This window comes from Macaca mulatta, chromosome 13, assembly GCF_049350105.2.
Source record: "Macaca mulatta isolate MMU2019108-1 chromosome 13, T2T-MMU8v2.0, whole genome shotgun sequence".
Classification (NCBI taxonomy): domain Eukaryota; kingdom Metazoa; phylum Chordata; class Mammalia; order Primates; family Cercopithecidae; genus Macaca; species Macaca mulatta.
In genome coordinates, this window is record NC_133418.1 from 123,489,291 (window position 1) to 123,509,141 (window position 19,851).

Sequence of the window (19,851 nt, forward strand, 5' to 3'; positions counted from 1 at the left end):
ATCATTATTCACAATAGCCAAAAGGTGAAATAACCAGAGTGCTCATCAACAAATATTGAATAAAATATGATGTATCCATAAAATGGAATATAACTCAGCTCTAAAAAAGAATGTTCTGATACTTATTCCAACATGGATGGACCTTGAAGACATTAAGCTCTAAGCAAAAGAAGCCAGACAGAAAAGGTCATCTATTCTATGATTGCACTTCTATGAGACACCTAGAAAAAGCAAGTTCATAGAGACAGACAATAGAATAGAGGTTACCCAGAGCTGGAGGTTGGGAGAAGGGGAAAATAAATTTTGCTCCTATCCCCTTATAATGAATAATCTGAAAAAGAAATCATAGAAACAATCCCATTTATAATAGGATGAAAAAATAAAATGCTAAGGAATGAACTTAACCATGGATGCAAAGGTCTTGTAGAATGAAAACTAAAATAAATTGTTAAAAGAAAGTAATGAAGACACCAATAAATGGAAAGGCATCCCATATTTATGGGTTGGAAGGCATAATATTATTAAGATGTTAATATTACCAGAAGTGAACCTCAGATTCAACACATTCTCCATCCAAATTCCAAAGTTATTTTTTAATAGAAAAATGCATCTGTAATCTTAAAGGATCCTGACTAGCCAAAACAATCTTGAAAACAAATAAACAAAGTCTGAGGTCTCATAGTTCCTGATTTTAAAGCTTATGGCAAAGCCACAGTAATCAAAACACTGTTACTGGTATAAAGAGAGACACACAGATGAATGAATGAATAATGAATGATGAATGAATACACCAGAGAGCACAGAAGTAAAACCTGGCCTATGTGGTGCCATATAAGTCTGCCACTCAATCGGAAATGTCCGTGCTACGGGCAATAGGCAGTTTTTTAATTAACTGGTGCTGGGAAAATTAGATATCCACTTGCAACACAATGAATTTAGGCTCTTACCTTATACCATATATAAAAATTAACCCCAAATGAATCAAGGACCTAAACATAAGAGCTAAAACTTTAAAAAGTTTAGACAAAAACATAGAGAAACACTTCATGACATTGGGTTTGGCAATAATTTCTTGGATATGACACAAATAGCAAAGGCAATCAAATAAAGCATAGATAAATTAAAAGAGATAGATTGCACCAATATTAATAACTTTTGTGCATCAAAGGACACTGTAAACAAAGAATAAAGAGAAACTCCCAGAATGAGAGAAGACATCTGCAAATCACACACTTGATAAGGAGCTAATATCTAGAATATTTAAGAACTCTTACAAACAAGCAACAACAACAACAAAAAAAACTTGATTAGAAAATGGGCAAAAAATCTGAATATTTATCTAGAGAAGATATACAAGTGTCCAACAAGCACATGAAAAGATGTTCAACATCAATAATCATTAGAAGATAATAAAACCCCAGTGAGATAACATTTAACATCCATTAGGATAGCCAGTACTCTCCTAGGAAAATCAGAAGTGTTGTTGAGGATGTGGAGAAACTGGAACCCTTGTGCATTCCAATTTCCTTTGTTGGTGGAAATAAAACAGTGCAGCTGCTACAGGAAAGAGTACAGGAGTTCCTCAAAAAATTAAAAATAGAATTACCACATGATCCAGCAATTCTACTTTTGTTCAATACCCAAATAATTTAAAACAGGGACTCAAGCAGATATTTGAACACCTGTGTTCACAGTAGCAATATTCACAAGAGCCAAAGGATGGAAGCAGCCTAACTGTTTGCCCATGAATGAAAGGATTAAAAATTGGGTATATGCATATAATGGAATATTATTCAACCTAAAATAGAAAAGAAACAGTAGCCAAAGCAATCTACAGATTCAATTGCAATCCCTATCAAAATTCCAATGACATGTTTGACTGAAACAGAAAAAAATTCTAAAATTCATATTGAACTACAAAAGACCTTGAATAGCAAAAGCATTGTTGGGCAAATAGAACAAAGCTAGGGGCATTGCACTACCCAGCTTCAAAATATACTACAAAGCTGTAACAACCAAAACAGCATGGTACTAGTGCTAAAACAGAAATATAGACAAAAACAGAATTGAGACCCCAAAGATAAATCCATGCTTTTACCATCAATTGCTCCTTTACAAGGGTGGCAAGAACACATAATGGGGAAAAGATAGTCTCTTCAATAAATGATGTGGGGAAAACTGGATATTCACATGCAGAAGAATGAAATCAGATCTTTAGCTCACACCATATACAAAAATCAATTCAAAATGGATTAAAGATTTAAATGTAAGACCAAAAACTATAAAACTACTAGGATAAAACATAGGACAAAATATTTTTGGCATTGGTCTGGGCAATGATGTTTTGGATATCACTCCAAAGGCACAAGCGATGAAAGCAAACAGACAAATTAAAGTCCATTGAACTAAAGAGTGTTTGCACAGCAATAAAAACAATAAACCAAATGAAGTAACTACCTAAAGAATGGAGGAAATATTTACAAGCCATGCATCTGATAAGGAGTTAATATCCAAAATATATAAGGAAGTCAAAGAACTCAAAAGCAAGAAAACAACCTGATTTTAAAATGGGCAAAAAACTTGGACAGTCTTTTCTCAAAAGAAGACAGACGGATGGCCAACAAGTCTATGAAACAAATGTTCAGCATCACTAAGCACAGACAGAGTGGGGAGAATGGGAAACTGACGCCTCCAAACTGGTAGGTATTATTGTGTCTAGTACTTTTCTCTTTGAAAATCTGCATCAAAAGAGGCATAATTTGGATCTCTCTTTACCAATGCCTTTGAGTTGAAATATTATAGCATTTTAATTTCAAGACTAATATTATTTTGACTTCCAAAATATAGACCCTAATGGGGATGGTCCCTTCCAAATAAAAAAGATAGGAAAACAAAGCAATGAGAATATGATTTGTTTGATCTGGTGACGTAAACCATGACTGTGATGTACCTGAAAGAAAAGTAAAACACACCAGCCTCTCTCTAAGGTCACCCAGCGGACGGGTTTGAAGGCTGCATTTCTATCTTAGAAGCTGGAGTGTTTACCAGGGAGAGTTCTCCCAGTGTGAACATCCATCTTATATTTTGTCAAACCCAATCACAAGCGAGTTATTTAAGCTCATTGGACAGAACCTGAGTGTGCGTCATGTGGTTTCTCAGTGTTCAATCCAGACCCACACGGGCTGAAGCACATGTCTAGATTTAGTGTAATGATACTTGGAAAACGGAATTCACCTGTAGGACTCCAGTCTAACATAAATTTATCTTAGAAGCCCTGATGGTTGAAAATAAAATGATTAGAAATTTTCTTGGTTTTCCCTGGGCCCAGACTGGCTTTACTTACCTACGTGGCCATTGTTTTAATGCTCTAACTTCCTCACCCACCTGTGAATCCCCAAAGCCAGGGTCAGAGAGGAGCATGAGTCCTTCCCTCTCAAACAGAAGCTATAGCCCCGGTTCGCCTTTCCTGGACCAGCAGGCAGCGTGGTTGGCTGCTGACAGCTCAGGCCTCTGCTGGGCTTCTCTCAACACTGAGAGAGCCAGGAAGTACGTTAGGACCCATTCTGTGACGTCTCCCAAAAATTAGCTTATATGTTGATTAAGTTTCTCAAAGCATGGTTACTTGCAGGAAACATTTATGAAGCATCTGTCACATGGAAAGCCAGCGGCTGATGCAGTGCAGGCACGGGGATACATTCAGAGTCCTCTACGCAAGGAGCACAGGCTCAGTGCGCTTTAGTGTCAACAGTGGCTGGGCCCCAAGTTGAGAGACAAAACACATGAATCTCTCCATGAAAAAGGGAATTACTGGGATAGGGTTATAATCAGGAAGAAAGAACATAGCTATTTAAGAAACAATTCACTTTTCTGTATTCTTTGAGTACTTTGTCCATGCACGTTTTGAATATTCATTTTCATTTTTATTTCAATAGTTTTTGGGGAATGGGGGTTTTTGTTTACATGGTTAAGTTATTTAGTAGTGATTTCTGACATTTTGGTGCACCTGTCATCCATGCAGTGTACACTATACCCGGTGTGAAGTCTTTTATTCCTCAGTCCCCTCCCATCCTTCCCCCACCAATTCCCCAAAGTCCACTGTATCATTTGTATGCCTTTGCATCCTCATCGCTTAGCTCCCATTTATGAATGAGAACATATGATACTTGGTTTTCCATTCCTGAGTTACTTCACTTAGAATAATGGCTTCCAGCTCCATCCAAGTTGCTGCAAAAGACATTATTTTGTTCCTTTTTATGGTTGAGTAACATTCCATGGAGTATATGTACCATGCTTTCTTTATCTACTCATTGGTTGATGGGCACTTAGGTTGGTTCCATGTCTCTGAAATTGCTAATTGTGCTGCTATAAACATTTGTGTGCATGGTGTCTTTTTCATATGACTTTTTCTTTTTCCTTTGGGTAGATATCCAATAGTGGGATTGCTGGATCAAATGGCAGTCCTACTTTTAGTTCTTCAAGGAATCTCCACACTGTTTTCCATAGTGGTTGTGCTAGTTTACTTTCCCACCAGCAGTGTAAAAGTGTTCCCTTTTTACCACATTCACACCAACATCTATTGTTTTTTTAACTTTTTGATTATGGCCATTCTTGCAGGAGTAAGGTAGCTTATATGTTGTGGTTTTAATTTGCATTTCCCTGCAAATTAGTGATGTTGAACATTTTTTCATAGGTTTGTTGGCTGTTTGTATATTTTCTTTTGAGAACTGCCTATTCATGTCCTTTGCCCACTTTTTGATGAGATTATTTGTTTTTTTCTTTCCGGTTTGTTTGAGTTCCTTGCAGAGTCTGGATATTAGTCTTGTATCGAATATATAGATTGCAAAGATTTTCTTCCTTTCTGTGGGTTGTCTGTTCACTCTGCTGATCATTTCTTTTGCTGTGCAGAAGCTTTTTAGTTTAATTAGGTCCCATTTATTTGTTTTTGCTTTTTGTTACATTTGCTTTTGGGTTCTTCGTCATGAACTCTCATTGGCCTAAGACAATGTCTAGAAGAGTTTTTCTGATGTTATCTTCCAGAATTTTTATAGTTTCAGGTCTTAGATTTAAGTCTTTGATCCATCCTCAGTTGATTTTTGTATAAGGTGAGAGATGAGGATCCAGTTTCATTCTTCTGCATGTGGCTTGTCAATTATCCCAGCCCCATATATTGAATAGAGTGCCCTTTCCCCAATTTATGTTTTGGTATGCTTTGCCAAGATCAGTTGGCTGTAAGTATTTGGCTTTATTTCTGGGTTCTCTATTCTGTTCCATTGGTCTATGTCTGTTTTTGTACTAGTACCATGCTGGTTTGGTGACTATAGCCTTCTATTATGGTTTGAAGTTGGGTAATATGATACCTCCAAATTTGTTTTTTCTTAGTTTTGCTTTGGCTATGTGGGCTCCTTTTTGGTTCCATATAAATTTTAGGTTTGTCTTTTCTAGTGCTGTGAAGAATGATGATATTTTGACGGGGACTGAATTTGTAGATTGCGTTCAGCAGTATAGTCATTTTCACAATATTGATCCTACCCATTCATAAGCATGGGATGTGTTTCCATTTGTTTGTGTCATCTATGAGTTCTTTCAGCAGTGTTTCGTAGTTTCCCTTGTAGGAATTTTTCACCTCCTTGGTTAGGTATATTTTTAAGTATTTTATTTATTTTTTGCAGCTGTTGTAAAAGGGATTGAGTTCTTGATTTAATTCTAAGCTTGGTCATTATTGGTGTATAGCAGTGCTACTCATTTGTGTACATTGCTTTTGTATTCTGAGACTTTACATGATTCATTTATCAGATCTAGGAGCTTTTTGAATGAGTCCTTACAGTTTCTAAGTACAATCATATCAGCAAACAGCAATAGTTTGACCTCCTCTTTAAAATGTTGGATGTCATTGATTTCTTTTTCTTGTCTGATTGCTCTGGCTAGGACTTCAGCACTATGGTGAATAGAAGTGGTGAGAGTGGGCGTCCTTGTCTTCTTCCAGTTCTCAGGAGAAATGCTTTCAACTTTTTCCCATTCAGTATGATGTTGGTTGTGGGTCTGTCATACATGGCTTTTATGACCTAAAGTCATGTCCCTTCTATGCTGATTTTGTTGAGGGTTTTAATCATAAAGAGATGCTATATTTTGTCAAATGCTTTACCTGCATCTATTGAGATGATAATATGGTTTTTGTTTTTAATTTTATGTGATGTACCATGTTTACTGACTTGCGTATGTTAAACCATGTGGATTTTCCCTCCGAGGGCCCTAAATATTCCCATGTCTCTGGCTTTGGGGGAGTTAGCTGCTGACACTCCAGGTTTGCTTCGGGAGAACCGTCTTCACTCCGACTTGGCCCTGCTGCAGGGGGAATTTTGTGACTGAATGTTGTAACTTCAATTCACCATTCTGAACACGTTAGTTACTGAATGATAATATACTTGCTTGTTGCCACTGCTTAGAAAAGAGATTTGATTCAACTATATTTTTGTGTTCATTTGAATATTGTGTTTCTGGACTCAGCCATTGAGAGACTTACAACCAAAACAAAGTTGTTGTGTTCAAACATCCTAAAAGTAGCCAATTCATTTTTCTGGAATGAATCAATTGTCCAGCCTTCTATCAAAGGTTATTATTTAAGAAATGGAAAGAGAAGAGAAGGAAGGGAGGGAAAGAAGGAAGGAAGGAAGGAGAGAAGGAAGGAAGGAGAGAAGGAAGGAAGGAAGGAGGGAGGGAGTGAGGGAGGGAGGGAAGGAAGGAGGAAAGAAGGAAGAAGGAAGGCTTTGCTTTTGTTTTCATTTTCTTGAGACGAGATTTTAAAAAATAATTTCGGATCTGTATTTGGGAAGGGGGCGTTGCGCTTCACGAGTATCATATTAATTGTTTATGCTCTTCCTTTTGATATCCATCTGCATGAGAACATTTAGAAGCCCCTGGTTTACAGACAGGGAGATGGGAAATTCTCTGTTGGGTGACATTTTGCTGGGGCTGGCCCTCCCTCCTGGCACCATCTGGCTTCCTGAAATAGTTTTCTCAGCACCCTCGATTCAGTCTTTTCAGTGATAAATGCTGTGGGCATCAATCGGCGCTCCTGCCGAGAAAACTCAGCAGCCAGGCCTCAGTTTCAGAAACACCCCAAATTCCTTCTGGTCTGCCAACCCCTCAGTGGTCCTAAACACGCAGGTGCCCAAGCCCTCCGTCTGTGGCTGGCACACTCAGCTGACTCACTGATGGCAGAGGCATAATTTTCAGTGGGGTTTACTCTCACAGATCATTATAGAGTGAAAAATACACAGTAGTGTTTCTCCCAGAGACATGATTCTGCAGTAAATTGTGCCTTGCTTTCAAGGCACAGCCTCTGCTTCATGGATATATATGTGGGAACATCAGAAACTTCTGTAGGTATCTGTATGGAGTCATTAAAATGTATCTCATTTTAATGATAGTAGGAACAGTTTTCTCCTTAGAACTGATGAAACTCCTGTGAGTACATTTGGCAGTTTCTTTAATACTAATTTGCTCCTTCTTCGTTAATTTATTCATTTAAAACATTTATCAAGTGTACATATGTGCTGAACCTCATGATGAATATAAAAAAGCTAAACTAAAGTTGCCCTTTGGAGGCTCAGCCTAGAGGCAGAAATGGACTTATAAAGAAATATGCAAAATACAAGCAATATGCACAGAAACATGGCAGGGTCTCACTGGGTCTCTTTTGTGGGAATTAGGAAAGGGCAGCTTCCCCTGTGCAGTGCGTGTCAAGCTATGTCTGAATAATCTGACATAATTTGCATGAATAACACAATTAAACAGCACAAGATGGAAATTCTTCATTCAATAACATTTGCTTCCTCTCCACTCTTTTTTTTTTTTTAAAGGAAAAAACAGTCAAAGAGGAAGAAAAATATTTTATTTAAAAACTACTGCAACCTCAAATTTCCAGCCATTGGAATCCTTGTGAAATCATCCCACAGTCTTGAATTCTATGTGATTTTTAAATTTCTTCTATTACTTTTTTTTTTGAGATGGAGCCTCATTCTGTCACCCAGGCTGGAGTGCAGTGGTGTGATCTCGGCTCACTGCAAGCTCCGCCTCCTGGGTTCACACCATTCTCCTGCCTCAGCCTCCCGAGTAGCTGGGACTACGGGTGTCCATCACCATGCCTGGCTAATTTTTTTGTATTTTTAGTAGAGACGGGGTTTCACCGTGTTAGCCAGGATGGTCTCCTGACCTCGTGATTCACCTGCCTCGGCCTCCCAAAGTGCTGAGATTACAGGCGTGAGCCACCATGCCCGGCCAATTCTATGTAACTTTTGCAAATAATGGATGGTAGGAATTAACATTTCACTCTGCTCCCCAAGCCCCACAACTCCTCCTTCAGATTTCAGGAGAAACTCAAGTGTTCTCATCATGCACTAATTACTAAGGCAGTGTCCTGGTAGAATATTCCAGAAATATTTTCAACAACTACTAAAAGGAAACTTGTTTCATTGCTACCACTCATTTTACTAGAAAATCAACTTACTAGGAATACTGTTTTCTCTGACACTCCTGGTTAATTGATGTAATGAGGTAATAAAAGGTTCCTATTTCTTAAGACGACATATTGCTAACATCCAAGATTTGCAAGAGCTTTGAGTCTCACTCAGAATTCATTCCCGTGGACTCCTTATGTCCTGCATTAGCTTCTATAGTTTTCATTTCCCAGCCGCCGTGTTCTAACTTTCCATATATCTCATATATTGACAACTGCAGAACCTCAGTGTGTGGAGGTGACTTCTGAAAATGCCCACGGCCACCCATGCACTAAGTGTTTGCAGTCATCCACATGTCTGTTTCCTATTCTGTGGGATAAGGTGGGAAATGCTGTCATCCTCGTCTGTGTCCCCTCTTCTTCCTGTGTAAGCTGTGAGGCCCTCGACTGCACAGAGCCCAGGGAGCTGGGGGGTGCGAGTGACATGCCCAGGGCCTTTGGGTCACTGCTCTTGTGAGGTCCCTGCCTCTCTCTACCCAAGTTCCTCCCTCTCGCCCCAGGGGTGCCACGGAGGGGCCTTGGGTGGCTCTGAGATCCGGTGTGGGGAAATGGAGGTGGAGGGTTTTTTAGTTTGGGTTTGTAGGGACATATTAATGTGCCCCACACTCATTTCTAAGTGTAGCTAGGTTGCTGTATTTGCAGTTTTACTTTTTTTTTCCATAAAAAATTCCCATGAATTATTTAAGCTTCAAGCCCTACGAATCTGGCGTCTATCCCTGTGGCCTCTGGAACTCCCTGGGGCGTTCTCCTTTCCACCCACCCACGATGGAAATACGTAGGATCCAAACACAGCAGCACAAGGCAGCCATGCCTGTCACAAAGCCTCTGTCCCACGCGAATCTAACATATTTCAAGCCCCTCTGTCTTAGGTGACCTGATACTGATGCTCCTTTTATTAACAGATAATCAAGACCTGACTGATCATTAACAAATAAAACACAAATGCATTTAACCTTAACAGACACTGTTAAAAGGGTGTTTCAGATGCCATGGAAGCTGCTGGAGGTCCTGAAGCCTGTGCCCCGGGGATGAGAGGGGCTCAGAAAGCCACAGGGACACCGTGGGCATGAAACCCTCATGGCCACCGGAGACCTCGCGCCCTCACAGTACGAGACTCAGAGCTCCACAAGATTAAAGCAGCAAAAGGTTATGGTGCTCCTCCCCCGCCAGGGGGCCCAAGGCAAACAGCTGCATAAATAAACAAACCAGAGGAAGAACGTTCTATTTTCATCCCTGATCCATTCACATCCATGCCAGTGAAATACCAGATGGAAATTGATGTCAAGCCTCTCTCTCCACATTCCCAGCTTGCTGGCGGCTGACGACCCCGGGATGCGGCTCAGGGCAGCCTGCTGAGAGGTCAGCTCAGGGCCCTGCGGTCAGCACGAGTGCTGCTGCCTCATCACTGTCCCCCACCCCAGGAGCCACAGCCTCTGTACCATCTGCAATCAGGTTTTACTTTTGTCAATTTCCAAAACATAAAAATGTCAAACAATCACATACAATTTCCGTTGTACTTTAAGTACAGCTATAAATTGTCATTTCATTGAGATCAATGAAGAGAGGTTCAAAGTTGACCTAAACTTTCACATATAAAAATGCCACATGTGATGTGTTGCTCAGATTAATTCCATCAGAGAAAAAAATGTCTGCAAAGTATTGACAATCTGTTTCCACACAATATATGTTCATGAGTCTCATATTTTTTAAAATTTATTTTTCAGTTTAGTAAATTTAATCTTGTCTTACTAAGTTTATATAAAAACTGGCTTGTAGGCAACACATTTATACATAAAATATGGTAAAAGCCAACACCTGTCAATAGTACAATGTCACCTCCAGGCAATGAATTTAAAAGGTCTAAGGTCTTTTAATTAACAAAGAAGTTTGTTCTCAATATTATGGTCAATTTATCACATACAGGGTGCAAACAAAATACAGTTTGTAAAACCCTTCCTTTAAATTTTGACTTCTGGTATATTTTAAAATATTGATTTCCTGCTAATATTTACTAAGATGCTTGTACATTTTAGTCAAACCAAATACTTTGTTTCAACAGTCACTATTTTAGGATATAAACGTCTCTCTAATAGGAAACATCCTGTACAGCTTGAGCCTCCCAAATCTGAAAATCCAAACACTGAAATGCCCCAGAATCCCAACCTTGAATGCTGACCTGATGCTAAATGCCTCAGAATCCCAACCTTCTTGAATGCTGGCCTGACGCTAAATGTTCCAGAATCCCAACCTTCTTGAATGCTGCCATGATGCTCAAAGGAAATGTTTATTTGAACATTTTGTATTCTGGATTTTTGGATTTCAGATGCTCAATCAGTACCTAATCCACAAACATTCCAAAATCTGAAATCCCAAACACTTTTGGTCCCAAGCATTTCAGATAAGGGACATTTGACCTGGACAGGCTCTTTCGATGTATCTATTGTCTAATTTTTAAGAAGGACTCGTGCTTCGGGACCTATTGGTTTATGTATGTGTGCATGGGAAGGATGGAGGCTTTTACCAGCGGACCATCTGAGCTGTACTTTATGTGTGGGTGGGTGGCAGAATAACCCATAACCCATACCTTCGTCTCAATCTGTTTGGTGTCCAGATTCTGAAACAGCAGCTTTACTCGAGTTTTCCCATCATCTGAAGATCCCTTAAGCTGAGAGAATTTAAATCTCCAGAGCACATTCTGTAAAGGAATAAAATTAATTAGTGATTTATAAACAAGAGTTCATTTATTTAATTAGCATCTCTTACTACATTAAACAGCCTTGTTACATCAACAGACATTCACATAATGTTTAAATCGATATTTAGCATGTAATGATTTGTCAGTCTCTACTTTCTCACTCTTCAATCTTTGCAAACTGGCTTCCTCCAGCCCACCCAGCTCTCCTGCCCCACGGTCCAGCCTCCAGCCCACCCAGCTCTCCTGCCCCACGGTCCAGCCTCCAGCCCACCCAGCTCTCCTGCCCCACGGTCCAGCCTCCAGCCCACCCAGCTCTCCTGCCCCACGGTCCAGCCTCCAGCCCACCCAGCTCTCCTGCCCCACGGTCCAGCCTCCAGCCCACCCAGCTCTCCTGCCTCACGGTCCAGCCTCCAGTAGCTGCTCCGCATGTCTTGAGGATGCATCAGCATCCACCGTCCTCAGTCCCTTGTCGCCCGCAGTGGCCCCCTCTGGACTTCCCTTGCGTTTTCCTGTACACAGCCTTAAAACATCTTATGAGCATTGCTCCTTTTTCTGCTTGGAGAACTTCAGAAAAATTCACTAAAAGTTCCAGTTCTTCCTATATTATATAAGACATAGTCAAGAGTGCAGAAAAAATGAAAACCTTTAATCCTGACTGATACCACCCCATCTATGGCTATATGTGAACCACTAAACCTTAGTTTTTCATGAACCAATTTGAGAAATGTAAAATTAAAAATTAAAAATATTGCCTTTTAATACTACTGCAAAAATTACTTAATGTTTGCTAAGGTACTTTAAAGATGAAATGTACTCTACACACTCTTACTCCCATAAATAAAAAAGCCTGCAGCAAAGAAAGACTTAATGGATGTCTTCTATAAAAGGTAGTCTTTAATTATACATACTTCATTATAATAAATCTTTATCTTCCCAGAAAAATTCCACCAGGGAACAGTAATTTTTTTTTAGCAAGCCATAGGTCGAATTTCCATTAAAAGCTTTTATTTTTAAACAAAGAACATATTTTCCTCTAAGTGTCAGGAGAGGGAAAGGGGCTGCAGAAAACAGGGAAAAAGTTTCAAGAACACTTTTATCCCATCTGACCATTGACGGGTTTATTTCCTGCCCACATGCTAACCTCAAGATTCTTGGCCACATCTTTTCTTTTATATTAAATCAAGGAGCTAAATAGAATCTCCGCATTTTATGCCAAAGTGTCAAAGCACACGTTTCCTGTAGGTTTTGGGAAAATTAGAACTTCATAAGATCTTAGGGAACAGTTTCTCTGTCTCTTCCATGTTCACAGTGAGGAAACTGAGCCCAAATCCACCTGGACAGACTTGAGCATCAGTATCCTTTTAGAATTGGAATTGCCAGACACTGTGCAGAAACAGAATATTCCAAAGTCATGCCTCAGTCACTGCTTCCCATGTGATATGATATGGTTTGCCTGTGTCCCCACCCAAATCTCATCTTGAATTTTAGCTCCCATAATTCTCACGTGTCGTGGGAGGGACACAGTGGGACGTAACTGAATCACGGGGGCAGATCTTTCCCATGCTGTTCTTGTGACAGTGACTAAGTCTCACATGATCTGATGGTTTTATAAAGGGCAGTTCCCCTGCACAATCTCCCTTGCCTGCCGCCATGTAAGACATGCCTTTGCTCTTCCTTTGCTTTCTGCTGTGATTGTGAGATCTCCCCAGCCATGTGGAACTGTGAGTCCATTAAACCTCTTTTTCTTTATAAATTACCCAGTCTTGGGTATTTCTTCTTAGCAGTATGAGAATGGACTAATACCCTATGGTCATCAATTCCAGAAGTGAAACATGTGTATCCATTCTTGTCGTGAGCAGAAGAGAGTGTGATGTGAGCAACGGGGCACTGACGCAAGCCCCGGAAGCAGATGGCAGCCACAGCCGGCCTGGAGGACCTGTCCCAGTGAGCGAGCTGCCCGAGCCACTCCTGCCCTGCTCCACCCACTGCACCTGCCTCCGGAGAGCCTCTTCCCACACTCCACACCCATTCCACCTTGTCTGGGCAGTGCCAAAGCACCCTCTCTGCAAGCTGTTAAGTGAAGGCTGTGACTTCAGCCTCTTACATTGAGGTAAGTCTCATCTGCCTTTAAAAGAACCTATTATCCATCATTTGTAGGGGGGACCTGATCATAGGTATGTGCTCATCCATCAGGAAAAGCCAGGCAGTCTTGGCTATTGAGGTTTTGCCTAATTTCTCACAAAATAAGCAATACTCAAACGACTCAGTGAGCAGCAGTAAGAGGCTTTGGCTCAAATTTGATTTTGAAGAAAGAAAGCTCAGTAGTGGTCTACCCCTATTAGGATAGGGTCTTGGAAATAACCTAAATTAATATTTTGCATGGTATCATAAACTGCTATTAAAACATTATATACAAAAAGTGCAAAAATATCTATGTAAAAGTCCTGTTTATTGTTTAAAGGCTTCGAAATGGTCCTCACAGTGAAGTGACTTAGGTATATGATTATTGTCTTTTTGGTCCATTGATATTGCACCGTAACTGTACTCAACACTGGCAGATTTGAGAATAACGTTTCCTCACGAGGCATACACATCCAGTATATATGCTTAAAATTGTGTCCCAATTTTACCATCTAGCTCTTGTTGGGGTAATGGAGGACAAGGATCTCGTCAGCTTCTCTGGTTTGGGACAGGCTGCAACGTGGTCCAGGCACAAGTCGGGGCTCTGTGGGTGCAGGTGTGGCTCTCTTTCTGCCCTTCTCAGAGCGTGTGGTGGGGACGTGGTGGCTCCTCTCATAATCATCCCTTCCAAATCACCCCGGTGGCCTCTTTTAACTCTTTCACAGCTTTTCTCTTATGCATCTCATAATAGCAATGTTTCTGTAAAAATGGAACTCTTTTTTCCATTATGGATGGCATTTCTGCACACTTTATTTAAAAGTGGTCTGGGTAACAGTTTAATTTCACAACTCTAAGCCCTTCTCCAAAGCGCGATCGGACCTTCTGGATCGGAATGTGGCATGTGCTCCACTCACAGCTCCAGAGACGCTGTTGGCTGCCAGTCACAACAGAGCCATTTTTATTTGTTCCACAGCCTGGGGGATAAACTCGGGTGGACCCATCCTCCCGTGGCACAGATAAAAGCTGAAGGGAAGCCAGATTTCTAGTTCTCCCTCTTGGAAGACAGAAAATATTTTTCCGTAGTTTTAGTAATTAAAGAGCAGCTTTGCAGTTGAGTGCACGTTACATGAAACATGCTAATGTTTACATATTACTGTGATGGTTTCAGGTTGTTAAAGATGATAATCACATCTCACTTCCTTTGTAACATGGTCTGATTGTTAACATAACTGACAGTGGAAGGTAAAACTTCCCCTGTAATGCAGTCCGATTGTTAACACACCGACAATGGAAGGTAATCCTTGAATCCTTCATGGTGGAGGTGCCATGGATAGTACCAGGCAACTCCATGACACCAGGGACTTTGAGGTACTCTCAGTTCAAACTTGATTCATTTCTTGGTGTTTTCCAGAGAGCTGTAGAGACACTTGCTGCTCCTCCTCATCAGGCCAAAGCCAAGTCTGCACTTTGTCTCCCACAACAAACAATTCCTTTTCAGCTTTTAAAAACAGATCTTTTTGTTCCTCTCCATCAACCTTAACTCAGCCCCACAGGTATCCTGTTCCTAACTAAGGACCAGGCCCCATGGGGGCCAGGGCAGCCCCAGGACACTCTTGTGAGGGTCTGCACTGATCACCCTGAATACAGAATCATAATTTGCTGCGGTGTGGGGAGTGACCTGGTGGTACAGTTAGAATAGAAGTTGCCATTTAGAGACAAGTATAGCTTTTCATTGTGCCCCCAAGAGCAAGTAAATCCTGTGATGGTTCTACCTCTCTAGCAGCTCTCAGTCCTACATGTGCAACCGGGCCCCATCCTGAGCCCTGTGGAGGCTGAGGGCTCAGGCAGGACCCCTCCCGGACCCAGGTTGTTGCCAGGTTGGTGCCTGGTGCGCACCCGGGGTCAGTCTCCGCTTCTCTCACACCACTGCGGGTTCTATTCTTGTTGATATTCTCTCCCACTTCTGATTAGTTACATGGAACAGGAGGGAAGTCAGTGCTAATCCAGAGAGCAAGAGGATGTGGACGTCACCCAGAGGCCCCACCGGCCTGGAGTGCGCTTGGACAGGGCAGGTGACCTGCCTGCATGGGGCAGGGACGCCCTCCATCTCTAGCAGCTAGGAGGGTGTTCTAGTTTATCCTCTTTAATTAAAAAAAATACTTTCCATCTAGAGATTTAGGCCATATAGATAATGGTCTTCTCATTTATTTTGTAAGTGCAGAAAATATTTTCATGGTCAAACACATTTTTTGTTTTCCTGCTTAACTCTTTTCTCAACGTTGAAAATAGATAGTTGATGGTTAATGGATTCAGGCTTGGAAATAATTGCTTGTCTTTCTCTGGCAAGCAGAGGTGGGCAATCAAGAAATTTGACTATACACAGGCTTCGAACCAGGATGTCCCAGCAGATGAGTTGGGTTGGCCTCCCAAGTCCAGAACCTCTTTCCTTGCAAGAGTTTGGTGAATAGGCACTGCTGCCATGTCATGGTCTAGTTTTGACCCAGAAATAATACACAAATGTCCTGAGTTAACAGTATAGTGTGGCGTAAAAGTGCTAATTGTCTTGTGAATATAAGCATGGTAACTCCCAAACAAAATATTTGTAGCCACATAATCTATTTGATTTTTTTTCTAATAACTAATACAGAGGGCACATGGGCACTGGAGAAAACAACATTTTAAATAATTATTTAGAAGCATTTCATATTCAATGATATTTATTTTCATAATTGTTTCATATCATTCATCATATTGATGCTCTTATCAATATACAAATAATTGGAAGCCTATTGATGCCAGACTTACAAATGTCCTCCAACATTGACATGAGTGACAAGATGCCAAATAAAGCAAAATTATCAACATTTTATGAATTTACAACTCATTGGTTTATCCTTCATAGTTAAGGTGGGAAAGCTTTCCTTCAAAAAATATTAATTCAAAAATTGTAAATTCTATAATAAACCCAAGTAAACTACAAGGAACGATTGTTTATGTTGTCATGCACTATTTTCATGTTGAGTTGCTGTCTGAGTGGACTCAGCAAACCAGTGTTAGGCCAGAACTCCTTGAAATAAAGAAATAATCCCAAGAAAAATGTGAGGTCAAGTGCTCTCCTTCAAAGGAAAACAGGTCAGCAGGTCAGGGCCTCTGAGCCTCAGATTCAGACCACAAAAACACATCGTCATTGAATCTTTACACAAAGCTGACTAGAGTGGAGAGGACAGCGAGCAGAAGAGACCCACAGCTGAGGAGGGGAAAAGTTCCTCGCTGGAAGGTGAGCGGGAGGAGGGCTGGAGCCGGCCAGGCCACCTGCCCAGCACGCGGCAAAGAGGCCCCCGGACCGCCTGCATGCTTACTCTAGCATTGCCCAGGTCATTTTGGGTGAGGGATACCCACGCTGTCAAACAGAAAGAGGCACGAAAGGCTGTAGACAAATGGGCTTTGATTATAGGAGCTCAGCTGAGTTGGACGGCCTGGTTACCAGGAGTTTAAAACACTGCTGCTTTACCAAAGGGCTCACAACTGCATTTTGCACAGCATTAAGAAACAAATTACAGCTATTTTAAAAGTTGACTGCATTAATTTTAGGGCTGACTCTGGAGATAGTTCTGTCTGAAACGATAGGAAGTGCCCTGTGAGGCCCCAAGCCCAGCTCTGCCTGACTGTGCCTGGCATCATTGATCATACCAGGGAAATGGGAAGAGGCTCCAGGAAAGGCCCTTGAGGAGGAAAGGCACAGGGCAGCCCAGGAAGAAAGGAAACTCACCGGGGAAATGAAGGTAGGAAATGTGTAAACACGTTGAGCAATGGCCTGGAAACTCACAAACATCGCTCCCACCCAGAGAGCCCCGTGGCCACTCCAGGTGAAAATCAGCCCCTGCAGGTACGAGGCTCAGGGCTTGGCTAAACGTGTGATGGATGTTCTTTTCATTTTTGCAGACTCAGTTGGATCTTCCTATGGTGAGACCTTCTGGCAGAATCACGACAGGGAGACTCATGACCTCTGGACACAGTGCTGAGCCCCGGGCATGGGTGAGAGGTGCTGGCTGGGAAGGGCCTGTAAGTACACTACCCACAGCAACACAGGCACAGATAGACGCCCCTGGTGAATGCTGACCCAGGCAATGGGGACGGTGGGCCAGTGTTTCTCTCCTGGAAAGGAGGAGCTCACAGGCTCCTTCCAGAGGAGGGACACACAGGACCCCAGGGGCTGCAGTGAGGGGGCTATGCAAACCTGCTCTAAAGCAGACTTTGGAGTCTCCCTTCAGATCACCTGGAATACTTCATTACTTCAAACACAGAGCAAGAAGTAGAAGTTACAAATCAGGTGTCCTATTTAAGAAGCTGTATGGAGAGTTTGTCCTTACGCTTGAATAGTTGCTTCATGACCTCCCTTATCTCAGAAGGACATGCACGGTGAAGTTATACAGATCTGGCTTCCAAATAATATTCAGAGCAAGTCACTTAGCCTGGAACCGGCAGGTCCATACGGCAGACCAGGGACAGTGGGAAAAACACCTAAGCGGAACCGGGAAGCTACTTCCCACTCTGTGACTTTAGGGTCCACAGAATTATGGACCTGGATACTGGACGGCAGATGTGAAATCCCTTCTTCTTATTCAGCGCTTATGCAAATATGTGCTATTGTCCTTACAAACATGGTATGTGCCCTTGGAGGGGAACAATGACCCCATTAAATTTTCTGGCCCTGGAATTCCGTAAAGGAAATAGCCTATGGCCCTAGCCGGGGTTTCTCAACTTCCACACTATTGCCCAGTAGGCCCTGAAGATGCCCTGTGCAGGGCCCTGTGCCCTGAGCAGCATCCCTGGGCTCCACCCTCCAGGTGCCCTGGATATCAGCAGAAACCCCCACCAAGTCCTGACAATAGAAAATGTCTCCAGGCATGTCCAAGTGTCCCTCGGGGGCAAAACCACCAGTTTGAGAGACCCAGCCCAGGAAGGGGTTTTTGTCTTGCTGTTTGTGGAGAGGCCACGCAGTGAGGGTGGCTTCTCAGAAAGAAGGCGCCGTTCCCAGTGCTCATTAACCTACAGATTCAATGACCAATTCACTGCAGAGAGCACCCAAAGGTTCCTAAACACAGAAGTCAGGAAATGACGATGAGAAAACGAACGGGGCTCTATTTTGTAAAGGGGATGCTGCCTGATTTGAGATTGCTAATAAAAGACAACTAGGTCTTTCAACTCGATTTGTTGAAAAAAATTTTTAACCACCATATTTATCCTACCAACACTTTCCATTTCATTCATTCTTAATTAACACAGAGAGTAGGTTTTGAAAAATATTACATGACAAAACAGTGGATTGTCCTCGCAAAGCATTTCCTTAACACTTATGTAGTTAGGAGAATACTCAGATGCGGGTGGAAATGGGTCTCGCTCCCTTCCTAACAGCAGCTGTATATTCCTGGCATGCGCCCTCCATAAATTCCCCCAGGCACAGGTGCTGTTCACGGTTACCACGAATGTTCAGGTAGAAGGCAGGCAATGAGGGGTGTTTTTTTCAAAGCATTTACTCAAGTGTTGTGGGTCCCTCCTTAGCAGCGGCATCTTCAACTTCCCTGTCCACCCAACTGACCCTGCTGTGAATCCTACTGGCCAGACACACTCAGGGCTTGTGGAAATCCTGGGTCCCTGAGCTATCAGAAAAAAAGGAGACAGTCTATGAAAGCATGGCCTCTGCACAACACACAATCCAGCAGGGGTGGTGGCTTCTATCAGACAGGCCTGAGTGTTAAAGTCCATGGAATGTAACCAAGCACATGGCAACGGGGCGGCATGGATGCCTGCTCGGCCTCTTACCTTTGTCTTACTCTCAAAACAGGTAAATCCCATCGCGAAATCCACCGTGAAACACAGCATCTCTCCTTGCCAGCTGCACATGTATGTTCTGGACTAGAAAAAAGTATTAATTTTGAGAAAACATTCTTTAATAAAGCTGTTTAACTTTAATTATGTAGGTGCAATATCAACCCGTCTTTGGTCAAAAATTATAAAATGCTCTAACATGAAAGTTACAGGGAACAAAACAGGAGGAAGCAGGGTCCCGGGATACCCGCAGGAACAACTGCGTCCAGGGAGTTCTTTCTTGCTTTTCGTCGAGAGGCCAATATTTCCAGCTCTGTGAGGGGGGAGTGTTTGCCGGCACTGCTCTAACTCCGAACAAATGCACAGAGCCCAGCCAATCTCTATTCTCCAACGCGTGTTTGAAAACACAGTAAACCACTGAATTTTCCTCCTGCTAGCTCATTATACCTAGTGGGTAATACGCTCACTTTTCTTTGCATGAGGCGCACGGCATGTTACGGCAGGAGCTAGACGTGGCATTTCATGAGAAAATTCTGAAGAGCAGTACAATTTACAACATCATCAAGTAGCAGAGCAGGACAGCAGGGATACCGCCAAAACCACACAAAAATGACATCGGTCACACAGTGCGAGAAGTCCCGCAGTCTGCAGCACATCCCACCGCCATGGACGGTTTGTGTGGAGGGCGGCC

The 19,851-nt window shown here is 42.1% G+C and overlaps 1 protein-coding gene across 1 annotated transcript in view; it reads right to left on the bottom strand.

Annotated features, from left to right (window-relative positions):
- Positions 1-19,851, bottom strand: part of SNTG2 (syntrophin gamma 2) — a 374,485-nt gene that overhangs the window by 16,417 nt on the left and 338,217 nt on the right. The window contains exons 15-16 of the mRNA XM_028832026.2: positions 19,155-19,247; positions 11,100-11,210 (exon numbers count right to left, since the gene is read on the bottom strand). Of these exons, the coding sequence (XP_028687859.2) occupies positions 11,100-11,210; positions 19,155-19,247 (204 nt within the window). The remainder of the gene's footprint in view (positions 1-11,099; positions 11,211-19,154; positions 19,248-19,851) is intronic.